The 18592-nt window shown below is 35.1% G+C and overlaps 1 protein-coding gene across 1 annotated transcript; it reads left to right on the forward strand.

The window, feature by feature from the left end:
* The first annotated feature begins 12696 nt into the window (after window positions 1-12696).
* LOC122079015 (two-component response regulator ARR5-like) lies at window positions 12697-14372 on the forward strand. The gene is made up of 5 exons (XM_042645230.1): window positions 12697-13036; window positions 13130-13206; window positions 13299-13376; window positions 13464-13534; window positions 13661-14372. Exons 1-5 carry the CDS (start codon window positions 12874-12876, stop codon window positions 14007-14009), a joined length of 738 nt encoding a protein of 245 aa, XP_042501164.1. The 5' UTR covers window positions 12697-12873; the 3' UTR covers window positions 14010-14372.
* Window positions 14373-18592: the final 4220 nt, after the last annotated feature.

Raw genomic sequence — 18592 nt, forward strand, 5'->3', positions numbered from 1 at the left:
AAAAGATAGGAACGAGGTCAACAGGTTTAAGGAACAATTAAGTTCTGAATTTGAGATGAAAGATTTAGAGGCAGCAAGAAAGATCTTTGGAATAGAGATCAAGAGGGGTAGAAAAGCAGGGAAGCTGTGGCTATCTTAACTGAAGTACACTGAGAAGGTATTGAATCGTTTTAGCATAAAAGATGCCAAACATGTAACTACTCCTCTTATATCTCATTTTAGACTTTCAGCTGTTCTATCACCTAAGACAGATGAAGAGGTGGAGTACATGTCACGTGTTTCATACTCTAGTACAGTTGGCTCCATTATGTATGATATGGTTTGCACTTGTCCTGATATTTCACAAGCTGTTAGTGTGGTGAGCAGAGATTTGTCATATCTAGTTAAAGCTCATTGGAAAGCAGTGAAGTGGATACTTAAGTACTTGAAAGGGACCTTTGGTGTTTGTTTAGAGTTTGGAATGAATGGTGATAGTTTATCTGGTTATGTTGATTCAGATTATATAAGTGATCTTAACAAGAGGAGGTCACTCACAGGCTATGTATTTACTCTTGGAGGAAGTACGGTTAGTTGAAAAACTACTTTACATGCTATAGTTGCATTATCTATTACTGAAGCAGAGTATATGGTAGTGACTGAGGTAATTAAAGAAGCTATTTGGCTTAGAGATTTGTTAGAAAAACTCAGCATGGATCATGAGGTGATTGTTGTCCATTGTGATAGTCATAGTGCTATTCACTTGACTAAAGATCCAATGTATCATGAGAGGACAAAACACATTGATGTTCAGTATCATTTCATAAAAGAGATAATTGCTTAAGGTAATATTCAAGTACTGAAGATCGGTACTGAAGACAATCCAGCTGATATGTTGACTAAGCCTTTGTGTGTTGGTAAGTTCGAGCATTGCTTGAACTTACTTGGTGTTTGCCATGTTTGAGTTCAGCCCTTTGGAGGGCTATTGGAGAAGATGAAGATATTAGCTATTTATTTGTTTGTTGGAGGAGAATTCAAACCAATGTGGAGATTTGTTAAGTTTGCCTCGAATTCTTGACCCGTTTTGAAGATTGACCCATTCTGACATATTTTGGTGGCAACCAGAATGAAAAGTTTTTTGGGATCTGTGATGGAAGTAGAGGGGTTGGGTCGATAGGCTCAGAGCCCATCACTGATTTCGTATGTTGGTGTGGGAGCATAGCCCCCGTGGTATGGTTCGACCAGATCAACTGAGACCCGATGGGTCGACCCGCGACTTGGAGTATATATAATGTACTGTTGCTTGTTGAGAAAATCATTGTATTTTGAGAATTTTTCGAGCTAGGGTTTCAAGGCGAGTTTTTAGTCGCTGCTTGGGTGTAATCTCTCTTTGCATGGTGAAACATCTTCTTCGCCCAAGGACGTAGCACACCACCTTGGTGTGTGAACCTCATTAAATCTCTGTGTCGTGCGGATCTATTGTCTCTTTATTTTTCGTATTTTTTTATGTTTGATCTAACATAATGTTTCTGATTTAATGAAAACTTCTCTAATTCTCTCAAGTGGGGATGTAAGCTCTTTGCATTTTCATCCCAACCATATATTTCTCAAGGAGCGATGTGTCTCTAATTGTATAATTTCAATATAAAATAATTATAGAGTATCTGATGGAAATGATAGGTTGAGTGAAAAATGAAGGTTCGTATAATTGTCAACTAGTCACATAGATTGTAGAAGCTGAAAACCCAATCAAGTACCCAAGAATTAGGTGGGGTTGAACTTATTTAATGTCTATAACCTAGACCATGGTGTCTTAACGAGATATCAACATGTTGGCTGATGCGGCCCAATTTTTACAATCAATATAGAATACGAAAAATCACCGAAAAACTTAAGGAATATAGAGTTGATGAGAGATATGACTGGAGGAATAATGGGACCCAATGGAAATAAATTCATGTCCATTGGTTTACAAATTTAATGGATTCGATCATCATTCCTAAGTTACAACCTTACGCCTTCAATCACTTTAACTTCCATTTTCCTTGCCGCCCACCCTTCCCACCTCCTATGGGGATGAAGTGGTGGTGGGGCTTTCAAAGTTGAAACCCATTTAAAAAAAAATGAAGAATTAGGTGATTTGCTAACATGGGTGGTGCTTGTGGTGGATAGATATACCAATACAACATCTAATCCCCAAGAATCATGCGAATTCATCGGAGGATGTGGTGCTTCAATTACACTCACCAACAGAGCTGGCATCAGAATATCACATATCTCTTCCATCGAACAATAGATTTTTTGGGGAATAAGATATTAAGATCCATCTAAATATAGATAACTTACTTAATATTTCACAATTCTCAAATGTTTGTACTTTGTACTTTGTTGTGCAGTCACATGCATAGATTTCATGAAGAAGATCCTCTCCAACATCAACATTTCAATAACTCATCCAAGGGCTGGGAGGGTTTGGAGACTTACCGACTTCTAGGTGTTGGAAGGTGTAGGGATGCATGTCTCATCCCTCCTAACCCTTGGATGATCGTTGAAAGATTGTTAGAGCCGTTGTTGGAGAGGAGCTAGATTCTAATTTGCAAATCATGAACCTGCTCACTTGGTTTTTGAAATCAGCCAATTCAAATCGCGAAACCAATCAATCTTGATTTTGACTAATGTTAAATTTTGCAATTTACTTTGGAATTGGTTATGAATACCATTTGATACTAAGTTTTGTCAGATTTTAATAAATGAAACTTACATTTTATAGTAACATTTACAAGTCTTTTGAATAAAAAATAAAAAATAAAAAAATTAGAGATTTGTGAAATTCTTTGCTTCTTTTCGATTCCAAATTTTAGGGTTTCGATTAAACCTAGGTCAACCGATTTCAATCCAATTTGAATCAAAATTGATGGAGGCTGATTTTCGGTTGTTTAACCATGCCGAGACTAGTCCTAGATCAAGTGATTCAACCACTAGCTTGTCTATATTAACTCAATTTATTAAAAAACTTAAGTTAGCTAGGGATGACAACATGGCAAGTGGGCAAGTGGGTGGGTTGTACCAAGACCATAACTCATCCTCTCCCACTATAAGTACCAAGCCTCTGAAATATATGATTGGGTTCATCAATAATTCAAGATTAGAGAAAGTTTTCCTTCACCAAGAGTGAACGTCTATAGTCATCTACTCCTACTAACGAAGGTCAGAAAATGCCAACATTTCTCCCCAAGTCACATCCAATTGCAAAAAATGATGGATGAAGAAATTCACTCTTCACCATGGGATGAAGTAAAATAGAGGACAAGTGAAATGAACTGATTTTATGAACTATACCCATCGTTCATGATTCTATCCTGATTCCCATTCCTAAATCCTACCCCCAATCCTATGTTCTATGTATTTCTTCAATGTATACTGGTTTATGGGCCACACATCCTATGAGTCATAAGATATTAAGGGTCAGAAGGATAACAACTCATTTTATTATTGATTAATATCTATCTTTGTTTTGTAAATTAAGATATTTCTGAAACAGAGATCCCAATGGGTGGAAAAGGATCTTAAGATGGGTGCACTTTATTTCTTTCTCTTTTCTTTATTGGAACGAAAGAAATAAATCTGTCTTTTCTTGGCCTCGTGGGATGGATTACCTGTTTGATTCGTTCCCACTTTCAATAGTAGTTAAGGTATTGGCACATAGAAAATAAAATTTTAAAGTTTCCAATGACACTAATGTACGTTTATCCTCACATTGAATTTTTTAGGACAAGGGTTATCTAAACCAATGGGTACCTCATATTCTCTCACAAAGAATAATTAAATTATTCTTTTAAAATATATATATATATATATATATTGGAGAGAGTATAGAAAACCCTAACCGCTTAGAGATATTTCTCCCATTTTATAAGGAAGATGATTCTCTGAAAGACAGTGTGGCCCCTACTTCAACACATGTCAATGGGAGCATGTACAAAAACATCACCAGTGGTGAGATTTCCAACCTTCAATTATTTTATTATTAGATATATATATATATATATATATCAATGTCTCCTGCTTGTATGCACGCTTAGCCAATAATAGGTAATGGTTGAAGAGTTTCAGTATATCTATGTCTATTTGTATATAACGATCCCACACCATCATTAAGTAAAGGAAAAATTACATGATTACCCACATTTGGGTTTTCCTTTACAAAGTTACCCACAAAAAGTTTTGATTAACAAATATACCCAAAATTAGGTTTTGATTTACAAAACTACCCACCCAAAGTTCCAGTTAACAAAAATACCCAAGCTTTGGGTTTACATAACTACCCAAAATGCTGATTTTTCATATTCCACATATAATCATGTATTTTTTTTATTACTTTGGGTTTACATAACTACCTAGGGGTGTCAACGGGTCGGTCCGACTTGGTTTCAGTCCGGATTGAGTCGATTTCGGTGTGGTAAGGCTGAAATCGAAATCGAACCAATAAGGAAATTCCAATTTTGGTTTGGTTTCGGTTTTGGTGCGGTTTGGTTTCGGTTTGTCTTCGGTTTCTTAAATTGGTTTGTAACCGGGTTGGTTTTGGTTTTTGGTCTAGTTTGGATTTGACTTTCCATACAAATGTATACAAAACTATGCAAATTTTGATTTTTTTTAATGAATTTTGGAGTCTTTCGTTTTCTTACCGGTTTGGTTTCAGTTTCGGTCTGGGTTTTGAGCCTGTTTCGATTTGGTTTTGGGTTCATCTGGTTTTTAGTGCGGTTCAATTTGGTTTTGGGGTTACAATACTCCAAACCGAACCGAACCAATAAGGCTTCAGTTCGGTTTGGTCTGTGCTGTTATCGGTTTGGTCTGATCGGTTTCGTCGGTTCGGTTTAGGGTTTGACACCCTATAACTACCCAAAATACTGATTCTTCATCTTCCACATATAATCATATATTTTTTTTATTACTAAAACTTTGAGTGTAAACCCAAACTTAGTTTTGAGTATTTTTGTTAACTTAAATTTTAAGTGGTTAATTTTGTAAAGAGAAACTTAATTTTGGGTATTTTTGTTCACTAAAACTTTTAATGGGTAACTTGATAAAGAGAAACCCAAAAGTAGATAATTGTGTACTTTTCCCTTAAATAAAGATAGAAGATAGAAGATAGAAGATAGAAGATAGAAAGGAAAAAAAATGAAAAAAGACATTCGGGGAAAGTGTACAACGTAACTTATTGCATGTTCACTGTTTTTTTCCTTTTTATGTTCTTTCCTTGCATCGTGTTTGATGTGGTGTGAAAAAATTCCTCCACACCTTAGTAGGAAATCCATACGTAGGACCCTAGACCATATTACTACCCCTAAGTCCCAAACTAGTTATCTTCTCCAAACTTCCAACCCCTTTGATTCCTAAAAGGCAAAAAACGACTGTAGCTAGTTTACAAAGAGTCATTTGGATCCTAATTAAGTGATTTGAATAAAAACCAAAAGGAAATCGGCCCTACAACATGGTTTTTGGTCGGCTTGTCTCACCAATTTCAATGGCCGACACCAAGTCAACAGAGAACCCTAAACCAGATTTTTTCAAGTTAAATTAGGATTTATATTACTATAAATTATGTATATATGGGGGAGAGAATCCCAAGCATCCCGGCCGTACAGTCTCCCACGGCCCTCTTTACCAGTTGAAACTCATAGTTATATACCCTTTGACATGAGCATTCATTGGTGCTTACAATTTATTTATTAGATTTAACTTTCAATCATACTAACTATATTGATTTATTATTATTATTTTATTACTCAACTCCTTTTCATTGCCTTCTATTTGAAGTAAGTATATATAGATATAAAATTATCACACTTTCCTCTTTGAAGTATATAATATTTATGAACTCTATAACTTGTCTGATTATCTATCGGGAGAAAGAATCTCGTCCACTAGCGTGGTTCTACGTTTAGATATACGAGGTAGACTATCAAGGGCAAGGGTGTCTTTTCACAGTCTGCACCATATGTTTGAGTGTTGAGCCACGCAAGCGGCAAAGTTCTTTTTCCTTAACTATTTATTAGGTTTGTGGTCCAATCACCAATAGGTACCTTGATAAGATGAAGAGGGGTGAAAAAGTAACAAAAGGCATGCATGAATGCTTGCTCATAATTCCTTCCATGAGCCATTTGAGTGCATTCACTCAATGTTGATCAATTTGGTTTTTGGACCATTGATTTGAGAGATAGATCATAAGTGATTTGGGGTAGGCATCATTTGTTTTCAAATTAATTTCTTTAAAATTTGGTCAGCATAATTATATTTATTTTATGAATTTTAATTAATTTAAGAATTAAGTCAAACTTATTAGTACCTATGTCATCTGATAAGTGGGGATTGTATTTGGTGCATGTATTAGGGTGTACACCACATATACCTAATAGAGTATATAATAGCATATGCATATAATTTCATAAATTTTGAAGAGAAATAATATTGTAATTACTAATAATATATTAGAGCATCTTAGACACAATATTTGGTGGTTATGAGAGATTGTCAACTATGCACAATGTACCCGATTTGATTCCTTAGAAAATTTTTATCTATCATAAGAAATGGTCACCTAATTTACTATTTATAATAAAGAAGCTTATTAATTATTTATTTTTATTTATGTTTTTATGAAGAAACCTTCTTTTGAATTCTAGCTAAATTAGAGCTATATGGTGGTTCATCGCCCCTAGAATTAGCCTTTGATTAACAAAATCTCTTAAAAAGAGGTGAATTGTTATTGTTAGGAGGATTTGTTATTTATTTATTTTTTAAATTACAAGGCAAATATTTTGCCATGTGGACATATGATGTGTTCATTTTGACCATAGGTTAGAGAGGAAATTGTCTAGATTTGCCATATGTCAATTATAGATTATAAATAACCATAAAAATGGTTGAATTATATTTGTCCTATGATTTTGAGACACATTGTATTTTATTGTTACATAAATAATTACCCAAAAAAAAAACGTTTTTTAGTCAGGAAAAAAGGAAGACCCTTAACGCCTTAATTAAGGAGTAAAGATCGTTAATTGAATTTTTATTTATTTATTTTTAGGACGAAAACTAATTAACCTATTTGGTGATATGGTTCCTAAAATCCCACCCACTCTTAAGATTTGAGAACAAAATTTACTTGGACGAAGAGTAAAGGTGAATTAGAGCTGCATGGTAGTCCACCGCTCTTAGAATTAGCCTTTGATCAACAGAATTTCGTAAAAAATGTGAATTATTATTGTTATAAAGGTTTGTTATTTTTTCAAACATCAAAAGGCAAATATTTTTTTATGTCGATAGATTATGTATCATTTTGATCAATTAGACATAGAAGACATTGTCAAAATTAGCCACTAGTCAAATTTAGATTATAAAAAACCATAACAATAACTGAATTATATTTATCTTGTAATTTCAAAACACATTGTATTTCGTTATTACATAAATAAATTAATTAATTAATCAACAAAAAAGAAAATCCTCAGACTAGAAAGAACTATAAAATAGTTGAATCATATTTGTCATGTGATTTCAAGACACATCGTATTTTAATTTACATAGATAATTACCCAAAAAAACTTTTCTGTAATCAGAGAAAAAAAAAACCCTTAATTAAGGAGCAAAGAGTGTACTAAAATTCATGCTAATTGACTTTTTTTCTGTGGGGTTGGGTTTGGGGGATGGAAACTAATTAACCTATATGGGTGACGTGGTTCCAAATCCCACCCACTCTAGAGATTTGGGAACAAGGCTTTTCGTTCTACCAAGAGTCATAATTATTTTTTTCTAAAATGTCAACCAACTTGTTTTTATTTAATTTATTTTTAGGGACCAAAATGTCTTCCCACACGAATGGGTCACATGGGGACCACCGCATATTGTCAGAAAGATCACATGGCACACTGACTTGGTGTGTGACACCATCTTTAACCTTAGGATTAGTATAACTGAGGAAGAAATTTGTAAAATTAAATCAATCCAACGGTTGTCGAGAAACTGTCCTAGACAAAACCGGTCCCACATAAATCATTTCCACAGTGGATTAAATCATTAATTTTATAGAGGAGAGACAAAGGCGATGGTGAAGGGTGGGCAACGCGGCAAAGCATGGGCCGCCTCGTGATTTGCGGATTCGATGTGGGTCCCCCTGATTCTCTCCTGTTTCTCATGTGGCAATATGTAATAACAGAATCGCGAGGGTCCCACTCAACCATTATTATAATTAGTTATAATCATAGAATTAGAACCGATACCGATAATTAGTTATAATATCATCTATACGTGCAGATGGATAAATGGGGAATTGAATATAAGACCATACATCTATTCATACAATCCCCAATTAGTCCTAATCCATATGAACAACCCATGTATGCATAACTTAAGAGGTCCAATTAACTAATTAGTGTGTTGACATTGCAAGATCTTTAGAAAAACCCATTAAACCTAATCAAAACAGACTTGAACTAATCGATTGATAACCCTACTCACGAAGAAAGAACTTTGAAGTTTGTCAAATTTTACTTCCACACACCACACATGGTTTAAAAAGGCGAAATTAGGAGCAAGATTGGTCAAGATCCATATTGATCTGATCCTAATCTGGATAGGGCAGTAAAGACCCTAAGTTCAATTCAAATTTTATTTTATCATTTTACTCTTCATCCATATAGATTCAAAAATACCTATCAATCCAAGAATCAAGATCGATCAAATATGACAACTATCTGATCCCATTCCTCAAACCATACGCGGTTCGGGTCATGTCTAATGACGGTATCCGTCCGATTTGACGGGTCAAATTACCAACTCGACCCGAGTCTCGAAGTCTCGATCCTCATCCTCATCCTCATCCTCATCCTCCCCCAGATTCCCTCTTTCCCTTCCACGAAATACAACTTGAGACGTCCAAACAAAAGAAGGGTCCCCTTGGGTCCCACCCGAAGATCTCCTCGGTGCTCCAAATCTCTCCCCCTCTCTTCGCGTGGCCTTTCCCTTTGGACTCCTTGTAACAGCATAGAGCACGTGGTCCTGCTAAATACAGTAAGATTGCCGTCAGATTAGAATCCCCGTCTCAATCAATGCGACCTCGTTTTACAGATCTCTGGTCATTGTCTCGACAAAGCGAAAGGTTAAAATCATTCTAGAAAGCTGAGCTGCTTCTGTACTACTGTTGCTGCACATGCACGTTTATTATAATTACTCGTGAGTCGCAAGGGATAGATACCAAAGAGCTGATTAGATCGTAGGATAAGCATCTAAGGGGTATTTATGTAAATATATTACATTTGACAATCCACAGGTAGCTTAATTCCGCGTTCTTTATTAAAATCATCAAGAGAGTTGTTCCTTTCTATACGTGCAGTGTCATGATTGGAACGCGTGTCCCGGGTCTTAGACTGCCTAAAGGCTAAAGCCCTCCTCCCCGAGAGATTTGAGTAGCGGAGTCACCGGGGTCCCTTTTGTCAAAAAAAAAGTCACCGGGATTCGTCAACCGGTGATGTGACGGCGCAATCTCCCGTTGACTTCTGGTAAGGTTCAATATTACTCTCTCCACCACTCAAGACACCAAATTGCAGTTACACCCTACCTTCCCATCTTTTCTTTCTTTCTCACCCACCATATTTCATGATTTGCATTTGTTTATGTTCTACGGTTCTACCCTTAAAGAACTGTTTGGTTTGGTGTTTTTTGGGTTTATGTTCCTTTCTATGTGGCAGCTTGCACTCACTTCACCAATTGATCATTTGCCACGCGGCAAAAGTGAAAACCATTTCAAATCTTACCTATCTAAGAGAAATAGACAATATCAAAACTATATATAAAAAATAATAATAAATAAATAAATAAATATTATTTATAAAAACAAAAGGCAAGCCTAGGTGGTCCATGAAGCAAAACATTGAAGAGGACATTTATATGTGCCTAAAAGGGTTTTGCATGATTTGGACAACCTAGATTTACCATGTCAGCCTTCCACCGGTTAAGAAACCAGATGATGGTGGACCTCAAAGTTTATTATGTTATAACTAAGAAGAACCTTTTGACCTAAATAAAATAAAAAAAAATTGATAGATTTCATGTTTTTAATAGCTAAATATTGGTAACAATTTTTTTCATCAAACAGTAGATATCTTTTTCTTTTTATTTATTTTTATTTTTAATGTTAAAAGGGAGTCGTGAGATCGGGACAGTAGACTTGAAATCAAGAGTTTCTAGGAGCCTGTGCAGCTATCGCAATAGACTCAATCCAATTGCGCTAGCAATTATCCTCAAAGAATATATACATCAGTAATTTTCTCGTGTCCATATTAGCTTGATAAATTCAACCTCTAAAAAAATGTGAAATGATTACACACAAATAGCAGTAAAATTTTAGTCAATCTAAAAAAAAAGGGTTTTTCTATGATAACCAATACTAATCTTCTAGGAAGCACCGTTCTAAGAAGCACTAGAGGATGTTCTTTCCTCATTTAATTTGGTTGGGTTGTGAAGTGATTATTTCAAGATATTAAATCACTAGATATCAACAATCTGTGTCAATCTATAAGCTTTGTATTTCTTTTATTGAAATCTATTAAGCAACATTATCATTTATTATATGGATAGTTAATCGGTATCATAACAATTTGTGACGTTTATGGAAGTCACAAAATAGATCCGGACCATCTAATTTCTTTTTTCTTTTTTTTCAATCGAAACCTAATTAGAATTGGGAGAGTACAAAATAATGGCTAGAGTATTGATTACATATGCACAAACATACACATGATGTATGCCAACTCATTGGAGTATTTAATTGAGTTAGATTTTAAAATTTAATATGTGGCTAATCTAGACCATGTCTTGTCTTTCCAACATCCGAATTAGACACATCATCTATCCACATAGTTAAATAAGTGACTTGAAGTTTGGAAAAGTAACAAACACTTCCGACAATAATATTTTGTCTTGTTATATCATATGATCATCTAGACCATATCAGTAATGTAAATCCCATGCTTTCTAATGGATTATATCCAAATATACCTAATGCATTAAATAAAAAAAGAATTATCGTCCAAGTAGGAAGTAGTGCCTGCCAACTAATCAAGCTGATAAATCCTACAACAAATCATCACCTCAACGGACTTATGTTGTGTTGCATTTACCCTAAAGAATAGCAGATAATAGGAACACATAATGTTTTTAAATATATGTTGCTTTAAAAGTTGTTTTACTTTCCTTTTGTAGGAGTTTTTGGTTGGAGCTAGATATCCTTTCAATTTCAGTATATATGTAAAGTATAGTGTTTTATATAATGGTGCATCTTGTTTGTCACCAAGGCGATGAAATGAAAAGTTATAACCTTCTTTTGATTGTCCATTGTTTTATTCCTAAAATTTATTTAAGTCAAGCTTTAAAAAAATAAAATAAAATAATGTGGAAGTGACTTATATCATCTTAAGAGATACCATCGTCCATCTGAAATGATAGTATTTACCCTCGTTTAAAAAAGAAATAAATATGTTATACTAAAAGGTCCCAACTTCTTTTTTACCATTCTTGATTACAATGAGATTTTCTCTTTATAATTAAATTGTAACCTAATCTCCATTTCATGGGTTCATAAACTCTTGGTAGTCTTAGATTTTCAAAATCTTAGTTTTGACACTTGACATCACAAAGCAATATCATTCAATTATATATATATATATATATAGAGAGAGAGAGAGAGAGAGAGAGGTATGATCGTTATTTGGATGATGTATAAGCAGAGCACCAACACAAATATTATTACAACTTAGCTATTAATGCCTCATTCTTTGCACTATTTTCTTCTCATTCTTTGCGAGGGCCCATAGGTCATTAGGATGGGATACCAAGATGGTGGCTAGGGGTGGGGCCCGAGGAGGGTGACTGTGACAATTACATTGCAAATATAAAGGGGAGGACTTAAACTCTATACCAAAGCCCAAACCTATTGCGACAAAATAGGCGTTTAAATATTAATTAATTGTGTAACTCAATTGTCCGTTTTACAACAAAGAAAGAAGAAACATTTCAAATTAATGATTTTTCACATCTCAATTTAAGAGGTACCTTCTATTTAAATGCAAAGAAATATTAATTGAATTTTATAATATTAAAAACCTTTCTATTGATTATGGCCACATAGTTGATGACGTGCCAATTTCTAACAATATTGATAGGTAAGATCTCTCATGGATTAGCCAAGTGTCATTTTTTAGTTTTTTTTTTCAAATAGAATCTCATTTGACCAATTTGTTGTCAGTTATTCCTATGTAGTTCAGATTGTGACTGTCCATTATTTTGGCTCATATCTTTGACTTCTTAACAATGTTTTGATTTTTTTTTTTTTCCTTCATATATTAAGCTTATATAAGATTGAAAATATTTCAAGTAGATGATGGAGCCTACATGTACAAAAAATATACAACCAAAGGTGATAACAGAAATACATAAAGATAAAGGGTTGTTTTCATAAACAATAGAAAGAGTGAAGGTTTTCACTTTTCACAAATAGCCCCAAATTATTATTTACTGTGAGTGACTAGTGAAGTGATAACGACTTTTGGAGAGGACAAGAGAGAGACAAGATAGAGAAAGAAGAGGATTTGCAGATCGCATGAAAGCGGACTTAAGAATCTCTCATCGCTTAAAAAATTAGATTTCCCGATTTCTTAGAGAGAGACAGAGAGAAAGAGAGGCCATGAGAGACAGATATATACACATCACGCTTGTATATAAAAAGAAGGCCAAGGAATAGAGTTTCCTTCGTCCTTTGTATTTTATATTTACTCTCTTTCCCTTCCTCTTCCTCTTATCGCAAAAAGAAAAAGGACACCAGAGTTCAGAGATCATTCGTTAATGGCGAGCAACGAAGTGCTTCCACAAATTCCTGGACTGGAAATGAATGAGTTCTTCGATACTTCACCACCGGATTCTCAAGAACTACATGTACTTGCCGTTGACGATAGCCTCGTCGATCGAAAGGTTATCGAACGGTTGCTCAAGATCTCTTCTTGTAAAGGTCGATTCCCAAATCCCCTCTCTCTTTCATAACTTTCTTGAACATCTTCCTTCATTTGTTGTTCTCTGAACCAATGTGGTGGAATTTCTTCAGTTACTGCAGTAGATAGTGGAACGAGAGCTCTTCAATTTCTTGGGTTGGATGGGGAGAAGAGCTCTGAGGGATTCAGTGTAAGAGAAGCTTAACTGAACATAAAAATTGAATCTTTTTTCCCTTTTAAGTTCCATTTTTATTGATTTTAGAGGTTTTCTTACGTCTTCAGGGTTTGAAGGTCAATATGATAATAACGGATTACTGTATGCCTGGAATGAACGGATATGAGTTGCTGAAGAAAATCAAGGTTCGATTTTTCTCTGAAGATTTCCTTGCATTTCTGATCTCTTGTGACATTTCGTTTCTGATTTTATTTTGATATAATTTCAAGCAGGGATCTTCAACTTTCAGAGAGATTCCAGTGGTGATTATGTCGTCCGAAAACGTCTTGCCACGAATCGATAGGTATCCTTTGCTTGCATTTCAAGTTTCAACCATTTTGTAAACTTAAATCTTTGAACTTCACAATGAATTTGGTTGATTAATTGAGTGGAAAATTTCAAAAATTGATGATCTGAGGTATATGAACAGGTGTTTAGAGGAAGGAGCAGAGGAATTTATAGTGAAACCTGTAAAGCTATCCGACGTGAAACGTTTGAAAGATTATCTAACAAGAGTGGGTGGTGGAGGTGAAGCAGACGCGAGATGGATCCAACAAAATAACAAGAGAAAGTTGCAAGAATCCACCACCACAGATCTATCATCATTATCATCATCTTCTTCCTCATCGTCACCGTCACCGTCACCGTCACCGTCACCATCATCGTCGCCGTCGTCGCCGGCCTCCTTGTCGATGATGTCAACACCATCACCACCGTTGCCTGAATCTCCTGAATCTTCTTCAAGGCGACTTAAAACTAACCCCGATTGTGAATCATGACTCTGCGGGGAACTTATCATCTTACCCAATTTTTTTGGTTTCTTGGAGAAGATTTTTGTGTTCTCTTTTTCCTTTTTTTTGTGGATCAGACTTTTCTTGGTGTACATCACAAGATAATTGATACTGATTTACTACCATGTCTTCACATGGTCTCTCCACTGCAATTCATGGCAGATCAGGAGATGAAATGTCCAGAGAGAGAGAGGCTGTGAGAGTTTGGTTGTGTTGGTTTCATGGTGGTTGGGTGAGTGATTGATGAATCACATTAACAGCAGAGCATCACAGTTGTGATGGGTTGTAATTAAATTAACCTGCAAATGCATCTACTACTACTACTTGAATGAGCAAATGATTCTTCTTTCTTCTGACCTTTGAACTATGGAGAGGTTGGAATTGAACATTTTCAATTGTGAAAATGTGAGGTATTCTATCACCGAATCCTTGCATGGATTTGGGCGGCCATCATAAATGACCAGATGCATAGAGTCCAAAGTAATGGGACCCACCATGAATGAACAAGTGTACCATTTCCAAAAGATTATCTTCATTTAAAATGAAAATTCACATCACGCCCATCTTCTCCAAATAGAAAATTAGGAAAATCATTCCATTAAATATTGTTTTCAAGAGTTATTTTTGAAAGAAAAAAGACATGTGTCGTCACAAAATTTAATGTAAAGCGTTCACTTATGGCAGGTGATCGTGAGGGGTAAATTTTTATCCTAAGCTTATTATATAAAATGGGATGAGTTTTCTACCTGGGATGTGCTCCTATGCTTAAACACAAGGGGTGCGTAATGATCATCATATCTCTCTTGATCGATATTGAAATGAGCAGTCTCATTGGTTAAGGTGCTGGTATAGTCACGCTCCTTGATAAAAAACATTTTTCATATACAAATAATTTGAATTATTAAAATTAAACATATATACTAAGTTATTTTGGGATTAGCTCAATTGTGTTGACCTATCGACGGGTATTCAAGCCTTTGGTGAGAACTATTCAATTTTCATTAAAAGTAGTGAAGAGCACTAAACACCCCTTGTGAGTGGCTTAAGATGTGCCTAGAGAGAATCGGACTTAGGACTTCCGAGGTTACGGCTTGTACCAAATTTGTTCTTCACCAACTGCGTTACCCCCTTGGGTTAGGTTCTATCAATGCTTAAGGTTTTTGAGGAAAAAAAAAAACCAACACCATGAAGCTGGCAAGTAAGTTGGATTAGCATTCAAATTAATAGATATGTTGTCTATATTATCATAACAAGTTGGGTCAATTTTTTATCTAAGGTTATTATACCTAATGAAAAAAAGTTAGACATGTAAAGAGTGCTCAGCACTGTTTTTGACTCCTATCCCCCTTGGAAATATTTCTCTACTCTTTTTTTTTTTTATGGTAGTCTTTCTATTGGTTGAATCGTTAACTCTCGAAAAGTTAATAGCATGTCTAACCTCCTCCTTATATAAAAGGTCGGTTATATTTGGATATATTTTTTTTTAATACTAAAATATAAAAATGAAATTCATTATTGAAAAGGAAGAGTCAGATACCGGATTTTTAGTTATAAAGATAGGAGTTGGATTGGTGAATTGGTCAATTCGAAACAGAAGCAGCCTCGACTGTTTCAAATCTGTTTTCAGCTGATTTGAATTGGAATTGACACTGATCGATTCAATTTCCACTTCTGCCTCAAAGCTTTGATTGCCGGTTGAATTGGGGCAGCCTGACTTACCCCAATAGACCCGTTCATCTGCTCTTATAACTTGGTTGAAATAGCCAATAGGTCTAGAGAGCCCAAGTTTCTTAATAGAGTTTGGATTGACTGGGCTCAAACTCAGCCATGATCTATAGTTCAAATCTTAAACCATTCTCGGTGAGCATTGTATATGGTGGATTATATAATTGAGATGTGTCATTAAATTTGACTCATAGTTAGTTCAACTTGTGTTTCAAGAATCGGAATCAATTTGGTAAGATAGAAAATTGGTCTGTCTTATTCTAATTCTTGCCAATCCAACTCATCCAATCATTGTATGAAAATTAGAGTTAAGGCAAGAAAACATCAATTCTTGGGCTGATCCAAGCCGATTTTGATGTAATCCGAACTAAAATCAACAGATTCAATTCTCAATTCCTTAATTTTAAATCCGACATTTTAACAACCGAAATTTTGTAATCAATTTTTCTTTTCTTTTTTTGGTAAAAAAAGTAAGGATTGCGTTTTCCTGAGGCCACGGTCTGTTCACCATGTGGCCTCACTGACCCCATGATATAGTGGTGAGAGAGGGGGGGGGGAGGGCAAGTGGGGTCACATCTAGGTCATCTCCTCATTCACCCACCGATGTTAGGAAAACTTTGAGAAAAAATAAAAAAAATTACTACTCATCTTTCCATGTTGAAGAAATATACAAGTACTAACTTCCAATATTTGGTAATGAAAGGAAAGTGGTCACAAGTTCACTTTATACATTTAGCTTTAGCCACTACTTGGCTTAAATTCAAATGGCCAAATCTCTATTCTGGTCCCTAGAATATTCTTCACGTCTCAGTTCTAAAGAACTCTCTTATGTCTTGGGATCAGAGGATCCGGAAGCAGTTAAATGGGCCCGACATATCTTATATATAATCAGAAACCATATTCACCATGAATCAGTGGTCCTAAGTATCTGTTTTTATTCTTTGAGTTTAACGGTTGAAAAGAGTTTAAATCCAACCAAACGATTACAAATCTTCGGATCAGATTGATTTCTTATTATAATTCATAATAGCGGTGGCAACCTGGGAAGAGGAGGGGGGGGGGTTTGAGTAGGATGGGCCAATGGCCTAATTGGTTGGTTTATATTGGATCAAATTGGTTCCTACCTATTCAAGGCCTCGTAGACCTAAGCAATACATGGATGCATTTCTATTCAATTGGTTGGTTACTACTCCTTTATCGGCCTCATTAATTAGAGTTTAAAATGAGCTAAGTGAAGCAATCAGGCAGTAAACAAATTATAATCAAGCTAATCTGGTTTACTGGGCATAAATTGACTACTCTTACCTTAAATTTTCAACCAACGGTGCAGATCGGTCTTGGTTGGGTTGTAGAACGATCGTTCCATTATCGAGCTAGGCCCAGCATTGGGTCATTTACTAACACAACTTTTGATCCGATGTCAGGCTTTGACCGATTAGTTCTAGTTGGACCCATAGTTAGTAAGTTTGAGAACAACAATGATATGGGAAAATATGTACAATAATTGAGCAGGCCATATGATAATAATATCTTTTCAAATATTCAGTGTAATAAAACATGTACGGCAATGATACCGTTCATGCTTAATACGACTGCTCTGTAAGCAAAAATATCATGAAACATATATGTACTTAGGATTTTAAGTGAGCCAAAAAAACTCTCTTTATGATTGGATGAAATAAAGATTAGAGCAAAAAAACTAGAGTAAAAAAACATAAAAGGAGTATTCTTACATCTCTCTCTAGGTTTGGATTTTCAATTTGGAAGGGATTTTAGGTTTTGATTAAAAAAAAAAAAAAAGAGTGATGTTAAATGAATAACAGCAAAAAATACATGTTTAATTCGGCATCCCTTAATAAATGTATATTTTTTCGTATCATACATTCAATTTAATGTTTGGATACAATAAAAATACGTGATTTAAACACATTTATTAACTATGGTTGGACCTAGCATAAAGGGCCAGCATTTGACATCCCTAGCTGAATGTGAAATTTCTTCTTTTGAAGAATCAAATTGTCGTTTTTGCTCTACCTTGATGTGAACTTATCGGATAATTTAGTTGGCAAAAATGAACCCCTCACAATTAGGAGGACATGAGTTCAACTCGCCTATAAAATAAAAAAAATTAAAAAAAAATTACTCCTCGTATAGAAGATGAGGAAAATTTAGATCTCAGCTGGCCCTTACCATTACCCTATAAGTGATGTAGGGTTCTTTACCCTTCCTTTGCCTATGGGGTTGGGGTAAGGATTTTCATTTTTAACTTTCACCATTTCATGGTTGTAGGAAACCCTTCTTACATTCCCACTTTCAACGAATATTAAAAAAGGCAGAAATTTAGATCTCAGCTGGCCCTTACCATTACCCTTTAAGTGTAGGGTTTTTTACCCTTCCTTTGCCTATAGAGTTGGGGTAAGGATTTTTGTTTTTAACTTTTACTATTTCATGATTGTAGGAAACCCTTCCTACACTCCCACTTTCAACGAATATTAAAAAAAACGCTCCATAATAGTGCATCATTTTGTTGATATAGATTTTCTTTTTTGATAAAAAATTAGGTTTATATAGACCACTAAATTTAACATGTGACTTATCTATAGAGTTCCGCACCTATCAATCAGGATGCCAAATCATTTAGTCCTTATGGCAAAAAACGTATAATATATGTGGGATGGGCTTCCTCAATAGGGCTTGCAGGAACCCTTTTACCCTTCAAACTAAATAAACAGAAAACTAGTTGTTGCTATTGATTATTGGGCCTTGGGCTTATGGGTTATGGCTATTAGATAATAGGATGGGGCCGTGCCGTTAATGCATAGTAGTTATTAAATGGGCAGATCCGG

Source organism: Macadamia integrifolia, chromosome 5, assembly GCF_013358625.1.
Source record: "Macadamia integrifolia cultivar HAES 741 chromosome 5, SCU_Mint_v3, whole genome shotgun sequence".
In the NCBI taxonomy this organism is placed as follows: Eukaryota; Viridiplantae; Streptophyta; class Magnoliopsida; order Proteales; family Proteaceae; genus Macadamia; species Macadamia integrifolia.

What these genes read in the sequence shown, in the direction of transcription:
- LOC122079015 (XM_042645230.1), top strand. Translation starts at nt 12,874, where the DNA reads ATGGCGAGCAACGAAGTGCTTCCACAAATTCCTGGACTGGAAATGAAT. An exon ending in AGAGCTCTGAGGGATTCAGT is followed by an intron (nt 13,207 to 13,298) that starts GTAAGAGAAGCT and finishes TTACGTCTTCAG; the next exon opens with GGTTTGAAGGTCAATATGAT. An exon ending in GTCTTGCCACGAATCGATAG is followed by an intron (nt 13,535 to 13,660) that starts GTATCCTTTGCT and finishes GTATATGAACAG; the next exon opens with GTGTTTAGAGGAAGGAGCAG.